Here is a 13,360-nt window from a genome sequence, read left to right as displayed (position 1 = left end):
CACATCTCTAAAGTTGTGTTCCCAAGAAAATAGGTTTGTTGAAGTCTCAACGCTGAGAACACTACCCAGCACGTAAGAGATGACTACACAATTTGAAATTACTATCAACAAAGTTTCTATGGAACAAACGGTGTGTGAACATTGCAGAAACATAGATGACTTGTGCTATGGTGTAACCATGTGCATTCAGAATATGTTCCCTCTTAACTGCCGTGTCTATTGCCCTATTCTTTTTAGCTTGCATCCTCTGCACATTAGTTGGGGGAATGTGGGGTGGGAGGGAGAAGAATATATTTTCTCTCTCTCCCTCAGCAAACAGCAGGGACACCATTTCAAATTCTGGGACAAGAGTCTCAGCAAAAGTCTGGGCACATTCAATATTAGCAATGCAATTATTCAGACATAAGTCTCACTGTATTCCAAGATACTTCCAGGTAAGTGTAGCTAGGATTGCGGTTAAAGCTTTAAAGCATACATCCTGTGAATATTTTTATACTTTATAAATAACAATATTTATAACTATAAATCTTTCTCGCATATACATGAAGCATTATTATCAACACAGGTCCATCACACTTCTTTAAGCATTGGGCGTTGTGACTTTGCCATGCATTAACTAGTACACAGGTTCATTTAACTGTGTGAAACAGCAGGCTGTGAAGCAGTGAACTGACCACAAAAAGGGATGAGGGGGTCCCCACCCCACCCTTGCTAAACAGAAGCTCAGGCCTCCCTGATTTGCCTGGTGTGCAAGTACCAGCCAAGTGTGCAAACCAAGTTTCATGCACGGATCGTTCCACCTACATTTAAAGACAGCCTTTTTTAAAAGTTCCACATTGCTAGCCCGTTAGTAAAATTATGGGAGTTAGAATGAGAATCCATTCAATGCTGCTCCTTGAGTTGTTGCAAATGACAAGAGCGCTGGCAAGAGTTGAACTTGCAGGGAAGTGGTGAACATCAGGTCACAATCTGTCACTCCAAACACAGAAAGCTGTCTGGTGACTCAGACATTCTCACTCAGGAGGTCAAAGGTAAACAGCATGGGAACCAAAACCCATGCTGCTTGCTGGAAAGGATACAACTGTCAAACAGCAGAGACCGTGAAACAGGAAAACTACCAGGCAGTCTTCCACGTGCCTTCATCTGAGAAGGTTGCACGTGTCCTCAAATTGCCCATTCACACATATTACATTTGTGTGTGTGTGTGTTGGAGAGGAGATTCCATCAACATTCATTTCAGCTTCTGGGCCTTTGGCTGATCAGAGGAAAGCTGAAAGGAGTAGGGGATCTAACATGCAAACAGCCACAGTAATCTGGGGAGAGGAGTCTCTTATTGCAGACTTCCTTAATGAAAGGAAGAGGCAGAGAGGTAAACTGCAAACACACAAAAGCATTTTCATTTTCTGCTGACAGGAACCCACATTAGAACAACAGATAAACTGAAAAAGCAAAGCAAAGTACCCCAGAGATTAAGGGGCAGCTGAGCAGCTCTCCTGGATGTAGGAAAGAAAACCACTACAGTACACCTGCACCCCGTTTCCAGAAGACTAATGCTTCCTGCCCTGCTATATTTCTGCAAGTCAAAGAGCACAGTTTCAGCAGGTGGGAGATCATTTATTGAAGTCAACTGGGGGATTGCTTCAGAAGGGAGGGTGAACCATTTGGAAGAAGAAGGGGGGTGGGGGAGGTCAGTTAATAATGTCAGTGAATGAAACTTTCACTGAATCGACTGGGAGAAATCCACTGTCTGGGAATCAAATTAGGAAGAAATGCTTCAAGGGACAATGTGGAGCACCATGCACGAGGGAGCAGGTGACAAGGCACCGAGAGGTCGGAGCAGGGAGGCCTGGAGAGAAGCAACAATGGGATGCCAAAATGGGGTCCCCTTGTCCTGCAAGGCACCGCCGGGAGTGTCTCCTCCGGCGGAGGAGGAGGGTGGAGCCGGATCGCAGCCGGAGAGACCCTCCCAGGGGTGCGGGGGTGGGGTCGCTGGGATCCCCTGTCCCTGTGGGAAAAGAGGGGGGGGAAGCGCTGCACCTCTTCTGCCCGCGAGCTCCTATCCCTGCACCGCCGCCCCCCAAGCAACCCCCCCCAGCCCCTTCTCGCTTATGGGGGGCAGCCCGGGGCACGGGAGGAGGGAGGAGGGAGGGCCACCGCCGGGACGGAGCGGGGGAAGCAGCCGAGGAGGAGGACGGGCGCCTCCGTGTCGCCCTCCCGCATCTCGGGGGGCCTCGGGCGGCCGCGCGGAGCCGAGGCAGGAGGCCCGGGCCTGGGCAGGAAGGCCGCTACCTTCTTGTAGTTCTTGCTGAGCCAGATGCGCGCGCTGTCGAACTGGCTAACGGTGTCCGAGGCCTCGTAGTACTTGACGTTGGGGCCGCCATCCTTCTTCCGCACCGCCATTTTCCCAGCGCCGCCGGCCTGGGCCGCGCCGCCGCCGCCGCCGCCTCCGCTCGCCCTTCCCCGTGCGCCGCCGCCTCGGCCGCCGCCAGTGTCCTCGCAGCGCCCTCTGCCGGCGGCGGATGCCCCGCGCGGCGCGGCGTAGGCGGCCCGACGCAGCGACCCCTCCTGGCCAGAGAGGGGAAGGGAGGAAGCGGGGAAAGCCGTGCCTCGGTTTGGATGCGGCGCGCCCCCTGCAGGCGGAGAGCCGCAAGACGCGGAGGCTTAAGGGTGGGGAAAGCGGCGAGGGATCGGACGTGTCTTCTACCGGAAACAACGTGTGTGTGTGTGTGTGTGTGTGTGTGTGTATAATAGGTATGCATGCATGTATATACACGTATGTATATATTTTGGGACTGAATGTTCTGTTTAGTGATGGGAAAGGACACGGATTGAAGCTGAGACTGAAAGTAGCCAAGAATAAATCCCATTCTTTCCTTCAGGGCTGAAAATTGGGGGGGGGGGGGGAGAGAGGCTAAAAAGCGAAATGTTGTAGCTAACAATTGGGTTGAGTGTGAGTGGGATCAGGGAATTCAGGGAAGGTGTAAGTAAGGGATGCCTTGGGGAGAATTAAGAAAACAAGGCTCAGGCCATATGCTGGGCCTGGGTGCGAATAACTCATGGATTTGCTTGTTTTCCTGTTGCCTCTGCACTGTAAACCTGCAGGCAAGGCCTAGGTTGCTTTAGGACACTTAAATGCATTTTGAGAAATGCATTACAAAGGAATCTTCACAGCTCCAGTGTGTGCTCAGAGGGGCAACAGATAATCTAAGCATCTTTCTGTTTAAGGTCTGTTACATTAAAACTATTCTGATTACATGACATCTCAGAAACAGCAGCTTCATACGGTGCATATAATTATATTTATTTATTACATTTATATACCACCTTTTTCTTCCAAGGAGCTCAAGGTGGTGTGCAGGATTCTCCTCCTTCCCATTTCATCCTCAAAACCCTGAGAATTAGGTTAGGCTAAGTCTAAGAGATTATGACTGGCCCAAGGTCACCCGGGGAGCTTCATGACATTATACACTCTTTTGCACCAGAGCCCATGGGAATATTGCCTCACCTTTCCATTATCATTAGCATTGTCAGGGTTGTGGGTTCAAGCCCCATGTGGGGCAAAAGATTCCTACATTGCAGGGGGTTGGACTAGATGACCCTTGTGATCCCTTCCAGCTCTATGATTCTGTTATTCTAAGGGCCAAGCTAGAAGGCAATTAAAGTAATCCTAAAGGAGAGAGGCACTTCATGCAGAATGTGAGCAGCCAGAGCCAGTCTTCCTTGCACATCTAGAATAAAAACAAAATCGAAAATTCTTTCTAGTAGCACCTTAGAGACCAACTGAGTTTGTTCCTGGTATGAGCTTTCGTGTACATGCACACTTCTTCAGATACCTAGAATAAAGGAGCGAAGCTTGCAGATCAGACAGTGTCTTGCTGTCTTGAGTGCCGGACATGTTGTTTAATGCAGGAAGGCTCCCCCCCCCACCCCGCAACACACTTTAGCCGCCATTTATCATAACTGGGAGATGAAAGGACAGGCCTCGCCTTTCAACTGCATCCTTCTACAGGAGGTGTGGATTCTTAAACACAAACACAAACAACATAAAGTATCACTGTGGTGATAATATGAACCATAAACCACAAAACCGCCACACAATGGCTGAAAATGTAATGAAAGATTTACTGGAACACTCTTCTAAAACGCCAATGTTCCTTCAACTAAGCCACATGATAAACAGAGCCGTGTATAGGTACAATACAATATGTTTATATTGTACAGAACTGATGAAGCTATACAGCGAAACCTGTGAGTAATCTGGAAGACAGGTCTTCTTTCTTCCCTTGCCACTTTTGTTGATTTCGTCTGGATGGTGATTTTGCAAGACTCGTACATACACTCCTAACCTCTGAAGAATTTCACCATCAACTATTTGTGAACTTTTTGGTGGCATTAAGATTTTGTTGCTATACCCAACCTATTGCTGAATGATTCAGTTGCGTGAACATTTTATCTTATATTATGTATTCAGTTATATGACCTATACATGGCTCTGTTTATCATGTGGCTTAGTTGAAGGAACATTGGCGTTTTGTGTTCCAGTCAATCTTTCATTACATTTTCAGCCATTGTGTGGTGGTTTTGTTGTTTGTGGATTCTTAAACAGCCTCGGTCCTGTATACCTGAAGGAGCGTCTCCACCCCCATCATTCAGTCCGGACACTGAGGTCCAGCTCCGAGGGTCTTCTGGCGGTTCCCTCACTGCGAGGTGAGGTTACAGGGAACCAGGCAGAGGGCCTTCTTGGTGGTGGCACCTGCCCTGTGGAACACTCTTCCATCAGAGGTCAAGGAAATAAGCAACTTTCTTACTTTTAAAAGACATCTGAAGGCAACCCTGTTTAGGGAAGTTTAATGCTGTATTGTTTTCAATATTCAGCTGGGAGCCGCCCAGAGTAGCTGGGGAAACCCAGTCAGATGGGTGGGGTATAATAAATTATTATTATTATTATTATTAAACCAACTGATTTTGTGTACCCAACAAGGGGTGTCAGCAGAAGTGTCCAGGTAACACAGAGTGCAAGGATGGGGGGGCACCTTTTTCCTGTACCAAGACTTAGCTCTGCATCATGTGAAATACTAACTAGTGGTGATGCCTATGAACAATTTCCAGGCTCATTATTTATGGAATATATATATATATATAATTTTATAAAACAAAAAACAACAACATAATCAAACATAAACACAACAATACAATACAATTATTTAAAAACAAACGTACAATAAAAACATACCTACGATAAAAACAAACCTACAATAAAAACAAAAAAAATCTTATTTATTCTCACTAACAACTGTCCTTCACATTGTATGTTGACTTATGGAATATATATCCTGCCTGTGCCCTTGAAGGAACCTGACGTGGCAAACAAGCCCATGACTCAAAGCAAAGGCGCGCAGGACATGGAATCGCAGAACTGTAGAGTCGGAAAGGGTCCGAGGGTCATCTAGTCCAACCCCAACAACCAAACAAGCAGCACACCCTGGGGAAGAGGCTTGTGGTGTTGGTCTAATTCCCAGGCTGGGAGATTCCGTGTCTGCCGTGACCTCGGAGCCCTTGAAATCCCAGTCGAGAGAAACTTCCCATTAGGCGACGGGGATAGCGATGCCCTCAGGAGCCTCCTAAAAGACTGGCAACTTGCCCCCGTACGTGCAATGAGGGAGGCGGGAATTCTGCACATGCTCAGGGGCATGAAACCCGCGCGGCTTTCCTGGCAGCTCGGCCTGAGGGGACCTGCGTGGCTGGGCGGGGAGGTGGAGAACGACGGCGGCGGCTGAATTTATCGGGAATATTCGTATTAAAAATGGAGTCCGCGCCGCACGGTGGGGAATTCGGGGGTCGCGAAGCGGAGGAGGCGAGGCGAGCGGAAGGCGCCGGAGTTGGGCGTCCTTTCTTGCGGCGCGTGAGGCGGCGAGGGCGGAGGGGAGAAGCGGCGCTCGGGTCTCCGCCGACGGGCTTCTCCCCCGCCGCCCGTTTCCCGCTCCCGCGGTCGGTGCAGGCCGCCTGGCGGGCCGGTCTAGCTGAAGCTCCGCGCAGCCTTGGCCCGAGAGTCACGGTGGCCGAGTGGTTAAGGCGTTGGACTCGAAATCCAATGGGGTTTCCCCGCACAGGTTCGAATCCTGTTCGTGACGGCGGTCTCGTTTTTATGGGGGGAGGCGCCATCTACTTTTAACTTGACGTCCCCGCTCCCTCGGTTTACAAAATAAGATCGAATGTAACAAAAAGAACCGAGGCGGAAAGCGGTTTAAGAATCGCGGGGGAGGAGTTCACGGGCAGCGATCGTCCCGGCGTTTAAACGGAAGGCGGAGAAGCTCCAATTGCGAGGGGAGGGGGGGGGCTGTCGAAGGCGGAGCTTGAGGTCAAGAACGGGCAGATCGCGGATCACACGCGTCACCGCCGCATCTGACCTTCCCGTCCGCATCCCGTTAAGGCCAAAGAGTTACTACGGTGGCTCTCAAACATGTTTACTAAGCTGCACTTTCAGAGTAAAAATTTGATTGTGCCACACTTAATTTTCTATTGATAAGAAATACATTGGGAAACAAAAAGAAACAACTCCTAGCAGTTGGTTGACTTACAGCATAGAACATAAGGGTCTGGTGACTTCTGTTTCAGTGTATCTGAAGAAGTGTGCATGCACACGAAAGCTCATACCAAGAACAAACTTTTTGTTGTTGTTGTTCAGTCGTTCAGTCGTGTCCGACTCTTCGTGACCCCATGGACCAGAGCACGCCAGGCACGCCTATCCTTCACTGCCTCCCGCAGTTTGGCCAAACTCATGTTAGTAGCTTCAAGAACACTGTCCAACCATCTCATCCTCTGTCGTCCCCTTCTCCTTGTGCCCTCCATCTTTCCCAACATCAGGGTCTTTTCTAGGGAGTCTTCTCTTCTCATGAGGTGGCCAAAGTACTGGAGCCTCAACTTCAGGATCTGTCCTTCTAGTGAGCACTCAGGGCTGATTTCTTTGAGAATGGATAGGTTTGATCTTCTTGCAGTCCATGGGACTCTCAAGAGTCTCCTCCAGCACCATAATTCAAAAGCATCAATTCTTCGGCGATCAGCCTTCTTGATGGTCCAGCTCTCACTTCCGTACATTACTACTGGGAAAACCATAGCTTTAACTATACGGAACTTTGTCGGCAAGGTGATGTCTTTGCTTTTTAAGAACAAACTTAGTTGGTCTCTAAGGTGCTACTGGAAGGATTTTTTTATTTTTAATTTTTTGTTTTGTTTTGAGTATAGAACACAACTACTTTATAATATGATAATAGGACATCCAGAAAGTATAAAACAATGCTGCTACATAAGAACATGAATCATCTCAAAATGCAATTATAAACGAGCCTCTCACATATGTACTTTAAGTATGTATACAAACTCAATGGGAGGTGTGAGCTCGCTTTTGCTAAGTAATCACATTTATAGGTAAAGGTAAAGGGACCCCTGACCACTAGGTCCAGTCGCAGACGACTCTGGGATTGCGGCGCTCATCTCACTTTAGTGGCCGAGGGAGCCGGCGTACAGCTTCTGCGGGCCATGTGGCCAGCATGACTAAGCCGTTCTGGCGATCCAGAGCAGCGCACAGAAACGCCGTTTACCTTCCCACAGGAGCGGTACCTATTTATCTACTTGCACTTGCTTTCGAACTGCTAGGTTGACATGAGCAGGGACCGAGCAACGGGAGCGGTTCACCCCGTTGCGGGGATTCAAACCGCCGACCTTCTGATCAGCAAGTCCTAGGCTCTGTGGTTTAACCCACCGCGCCACCCGCGTCTCACCAATCACATTTATATAGGTCTAATTTTGAGATAAACAAACTCATCTCATCGACACAAAGAAACCTTTCTCTTGCTCTCATTTTGAAAAGCTATCTTTCCATATTCTGCAAATGACAAAAAAATCATTATGATACGATACAATACGGAAATAATGATAATATAATAATAATAATAATAATAATAATAATAATAATAATAATAATAATAATAATAAATTTTTATTTATACCCCACCCTTCCCAGCCAAAAACCGGGCTCAGGGCGGCTAACACTAGTTAAAATCACAGCAAAAAATAAACACAATCAATTTAAAATAACAGATTAAAATACAAGTTTGAAAATTCAATATTAAAACTGCAGTCTCATTTTCAAATAACCCACTGATAAAAGAATGAAGCATAAATATCAAACAGAAACCAACCCAAAGGCCAGGTGGAACAGCTCCGTCTTGCAGGCCCTGCGGAAAGATGCCAAATCCCGCAGGGCCCTGGTCTCTTGTGATAGACTGTTCCACCAAGTTGGGGCCAATACTGAGAAAGCCCTGGCTCTAGTTGAGGCCAACCTAGCATCTTTGTTGCTCGGGATGCTTCAATGCTTCTTTGATTGCCTTTAAATCTTCCCACCACAGTCACTTGCCATCCTCTCTTGCCACGCCCTTTGAGAACCACAGTTACTAAGAAGGTGAGGTGATATCTTATTGCCCTTGAGAGACTAGCTGCTGTCAGGCTGGGGCAAAAGCACACCTCCCCACCCCCAGGGCTATTTTTCTAGCACCAGGAATCCTTCCCACTTTCTCTTTGAATGGCAATGGCACCCCCAGCTTATCAGTCAGGCTCTGAGGCCAAAGCCAGCCCCTCTCCTTGCCTCTTTCCCCAGCACACACACCCCTTGCCTCAGGCCTCCGAGAAAGAGACTTTGGGGCTTGGGTCTCTGGTTCATTCCCCCCCTCCCCACCAGGGCAAATCCAGACACCTTCCCTGGGTAGTCTCACCTTGCCTTGGCAAAAGGCTGGCAGCAGTGCCTGGCAAACTGGGTGGCAAGCTGGACTCTGGTTTGATTCACTGCGGTGCAGTTTGGGGGAGAAGGGGAGACCAGGCACCTCATCATACAACCATAATGTCTGGCAACGAAAATTCACCTCTTTATTTTAGATCTATTAAAATTTTATATTTAATTCTCGGTATATTTTTGCCGTTCTTTGAAGCATCTTGTTCTGCCTACTATTGGAGCAGTTTGAAATAAAAATAGCATTTTAGGCAAAATATTAATTTCTATAACCGAAATTCTTCCCATTGGAGAGAGTTTCATTCTTCCCCATAACTCAGTATTTTTTCTTATATCTTTCCATGTCTCTACATAATTATCTTGAAATATATTGGAGTTTTTTTTTGCTGTTAACCATATTTCCAGATACTTCACCTTTTTCTCAGCTGTCAGCCCACTGGCCATCTGCCAATCTTTTTTCCCCTGTGCATCCATATTTTTCACTAAAACCTTAGTTTTAGTTTTTTGTTTTGTTTTAAGACCTGCAACTTCTCCATTTTTCCTCATTTCCTCCAATAACAGGTATACTTGGCAATGGTTCTTCTACAGAAAACACCACATCACCTGCAAAGGCTTTTATCTTATAATTCCATTGGCCCACCCATATCCCCTTTAGGTCAGAATTATTTCTTCTCCTCTCCACTAACACCTCTAGGACTATTGAAGCAGTGGTAGGGGGCATTCTTGCCTTGTCCCCTTCTCTATCTTACATTTTTCCTGTAATGGCATTACTGTATTTACAATCAGGCTTGGAGTTTGATCTGTATAAATTGCCTTAATTCCTTTTATGAATATGACTCCTCATTCCATTTTTTCCTGATAACTTAATCATAAATCACCCAAAACAAAAAGAAATTCAATAGGGGCTAACCTAAGGTTCTGCACTTCGGCAGCATTAACCAGCTGCACCAATATAAGATGAGGGATACGTGGTTCGGAGTTCTGGATGACCTCCAGGAGGAACAGCTGATCTTCCTCCAGCAGCTGAAATGCAAAAGTCAGGCTGTCAGTTCCTGGGGGTGGGGTGGGGGGAGCTCCTCTGCATCCGAGAGTGCAGAGTGGGGGGCAAAGAGCCCAGGCAGCGGGGTGCAGGTTTGAGGGATCCACTCCCTGCTCTCGTTTTATCCAATACTCACCCCCTAGTGAAGGGATGTGGAACCCCAGCACATCTGCAAAGAGAAGGACATGGGGACAGGTGAGTTCAACAGGTGACCTCCTGGCAAGAGTTTTCTCCTGGATTCCAAGTCCTACTACAGGGGAGAGACACTCCAGGCCTTGGGGGCTAATCCTGGCCTCCTGCCCCCAGAACATGGCTCCCCAGGGAAGGTGCCCCTCCTGCTGACAACTGCCCCCCGCCTTGCCCCGCAGCCCAGTCCACTGCTTTCTCCATCGGACCCCACAAAATGGGGTGGTCACTGGGGGGGGTGGGGTTGGGTTTCCAGACGCTGACCCAGATGGACCTTGGGTAGGATCCAGCCGCCTGGCTCTGTGCATCTTTTGACTAGCTGCCCCCCATGCCCATTCCTGCCCTCCTCTGTCCCAAAAAGGAGGGCCACTTGCTCACCTGATGCCACGGGGTGTTCCAGCCTTGCAGGGGGGGCCACCCTGTTGCTGCGGCTGATCAGGCATCTTAAGCACCTGAACTCTGACCCCAACCCCAACCCCACTGCTAAGCCTAAGCCCCGCCCCTAACCCAACACTTACCCCTAAGCACTCCTCTATGCACAAAATAAATATATACAAAATGTGCACAAAATAAAAAAGTAAAATAAAAAATATGGAAATAACAAAAAATAAAAAAGTAAAATAAAAGTGTTTAAATAAAAAATTAAAATAATAAATCAAATAAAAATAAATCAGATCAAATAAGAGTAATCAATCAAATAACAATCAAAATAACAATCAAATGAATGTCTCTCCTTATCTTCTCCAGCCACCACCAACTCCTCTCTCCACTTTCCTCACTACTAACCCACAATGGCCCCTGCAAGTAGGTGGCTTTTAAGGGAGGGGCAAGAGATGTCACAAAGGAGGGCAGGTCCTTGTCACCGTGGCAACTCCCCCCCCCCTGGACCTGGCCTCTCCTGAGAGGTGTTGCTCCTCTGTCACCTGCTGTTCCGCCTGCAGCTGGGCTGCATCTTCTCTCGGCAGATTCACGCAGGCACATTTCCAAAGGGAGACCACCCCCACGTCCTTTAAGGCAGGCTAGGGGTCTCCATAGCGCAGGATTAGACCGTCTGCTTTGCATGCAGGTCTTCTGTCCTGGGCGGCATTTCAGGGGGTGGTGGCGGCTGGGAATGTCCACCCCCCCATCCGAAACCCTGGAGAACTGCTGCCAGTCAGTGCAGGCTAGTTGAAGAAGGATATTGAGCAGCTGGAAGGTGAGCAGAGGAGGGTGACCAGGGGGGTGAAGGGTCTGGAAACCAAGCCTGATGAGGAACGGCTGAGGCAGTTGGAAACCAAGCCTGATGAGGAACGGTTGAGGCAGCTGGGTATGTTTAGCCTGGAGAAGAGGAGACTGAGAGGAGAGAGGAGAGCCATCTTCCAATATCTGAGGGCTGCAAGATGGAGCAAGCTTGTTTTCTGCTGCTCCAGAGGGGAATGCAGGATAGGAGATTTGGACTGAACATTAGGAAGAACTTTCTGGTGGTAAGACTCTCTGGGACAGTGGTGGACTCTCCTTAGTTTTAAGCAGAGGTTGGATGCCAATCTGCGAGGGATTCAGCTGCAATTTGGGAAGCGCATGGCACTGGCCTACTTTACAGGGTTGTTGTAACCACACAGGGCTGCTGAGCATCCAAAAGTGCCTGACAAATGTTGAGCCTTCCATTTCATTGTGGGGAACAGCTGCAGCGCATCAGGAGGCATCCCTCAACTTCCGTTTCTTCTCTCTCCTGCAACCAAAGGGGCCAGGCTGGATTACCAAATAGGTAGCGTAGGCACTGGCCTATGGGCCCCACACTTTTTAGGGGTCCAGTGACAGTGGATCAAAAAATACTGATTTGATCTTGAAAGAAAATGACAATCAAGCTTTCTTAAGGTAAAGGTACCCTTGACCGTTAGGTCCAGTCGCGGAGGACTCTGGGGTTGTAGTGCTCATCTCGCTTTATTGGCCGAGGGAGCCGGCGTACAGCTCCTGGGTCATGTGGCCAGCATGACTAAGCTGCTTCTGGCGAACCAGAGCAGCACACAGAAACGCCGTTTACCTTCCCACCTATTAATCTACTTGCATTTTGACGTGCTTTCGAACTGCTAGGTTGGCAGGAGCTGGGACTGAGCAACGGGAGCTCGCCCCGTTGCGGGGATTCGAACTGCCGACCTTCTGATCGACAAGCCCAAGAGGCTCAGTGGTTTAGAGCACAGCACCACCTGCGTCCATATTCATATTAGAGAAGGGCTAAAACCACACCATTTTGGCTTCCAGAAACGAGGGCATGTTATTCCAACATGCGCACAAGGCCTGCCCCCCGCCCAGATTTTGACTGCCAAGGGGCCTCTACTGGGTTTAATCCAGCACTGCCTCATAAACGGCCCAGTATATGCAATAATATTGCACATTTCAAATGTTTGTACATAGCACTAGCAAAGGTGCAAGCTCCTTCTGGTCGATACATATGTATTGGAACTGAAGGTATATGCTTGAGGGTTTCCTATAGGCATCTAGCTGGCCACTGTGAGAACAGGATTCTGTTCTAGGTGGGATTCAGCAGGGCTCTTCTCAGCGGTGTAGCTAGCCTCTTGGGTGCCGGGTGCAGCCCGCGCGTCCTGCAGCCAAGGGGGCACGCTGCGTGGAACCAGCAAAATTAAGTAAAAAAAATTCATTCATAAGAAATTCCCAACAATGAAAAACAGGTTTTAAGTGCTTATGCTCACAATGTTAAGTAAATAAACCAGAAAATAACACTTGCAACTGTAAGTATCTTATTTTTCCTTCTTTTAATAATTTCAATGGGGGGAGGATTGACAAGAAATTTTTCGCACTGGGTACCACCTACCCTTGCTACGCCACTGCCTGAAACAGCCCCAAAGTGTTTTTCATTTGTTTGTTTTTTGAAGGCAGAGTATTTAGGCATGTGTGTCTTTAATTACTATGGAGTCTATGATGTATGTGGGTGTGGCGCCACACCTCTGCTTTTGCAGTGTGATCAACTGCAGGAGAAGGGAATGGGTGTGTGTGTGGGGGTGCTGATACAGCTCCTTGCCAAGGGTGCAAGTGGGGTGGGCACAGAGATTTGCACGGGGTTCCTCCTCAGACACAGGACTGGACTGGGCAAGCAAGTGGGCACTTCTGTGAGCAAGCTGGGGGGGGGAGTTCTCTTGGTGGAACTGAGGCAGAGTTGACATTGCCAGCCCACTATCTGACCTAAGCAGGGCCGTCTTAGGCAGATCGGCCGCCGTGGCCCGGCGATCCCTCCGGCGCCCCCGACATCCCGCCTCTGGGGCCACCTCCCTCCCACGCTGGCCGCCCCTCGGGAGGGGTGGGTGGGTGAGTGGGGGATGAGGGGTGTGGCGCTGGAGCGGCATCGGACTCTGTGCACC

General features: G+C 48.7%; 1 protein-coding gene and 1 non-coding gene across 11 annotated transcripts in view; one reads left to right on the top strand and one right to left on the bottom strand.

Annotated features, from left to right (window-relative positions):
- Positions 1-2,454, bottom strand: part of SMARCC2 (SWI/SNF related, matrix associated, actin dependent regulator of chromatin subfamily c member 2) — a 31,097-nt gene extending 28,643 nt beyond the window's left edge. For all 10 annotated transcript variants that reach the window (XM_033137812.1, XM_033137875.1, XM_033137882.1 and 7 more), the window contains exon 1: positions 2,290-2,454. In XM_033137812.1, coding sequence (XP_032993703.1) covers positions 2,290-2,400 — 111 coding nt within the window. In that variant the 5' untranslated portion in view covers positions 2,401-2,454. The remainder of the gene's footprint in view (positions 1-2,289) is intronic.
- Positions 2,455-6,049: 3,595 nt separating this feature from the next.
- On the top strand, positions 6,050-6,131 carry TRNAS-CGA. Its single transcript has one exon. It is a non-coding gene; the product is annotated as a tRNA-Ser (tRNA).
- The last annotated feature ends 7,229 nt before the right edge of the window (positions 6,132-13,360 follow it).

Source organism: Lacerta agilis, chromosome 2, assembly GCF_009819535.1.
Source record: "Lacerta agilis isolate rLacAgi1 chromosome 2, rLacAgi1.pri, whole genome shotgun sequence".
NCBI lineage: Eukaryota > Metazoa > Chordata > Lepidosauria > Squamata > Lacertidae > Lacerta > Lacerta agilis.
This window is presented reverse-complemented; position numbering and strand designations above follow the sequence as displayed.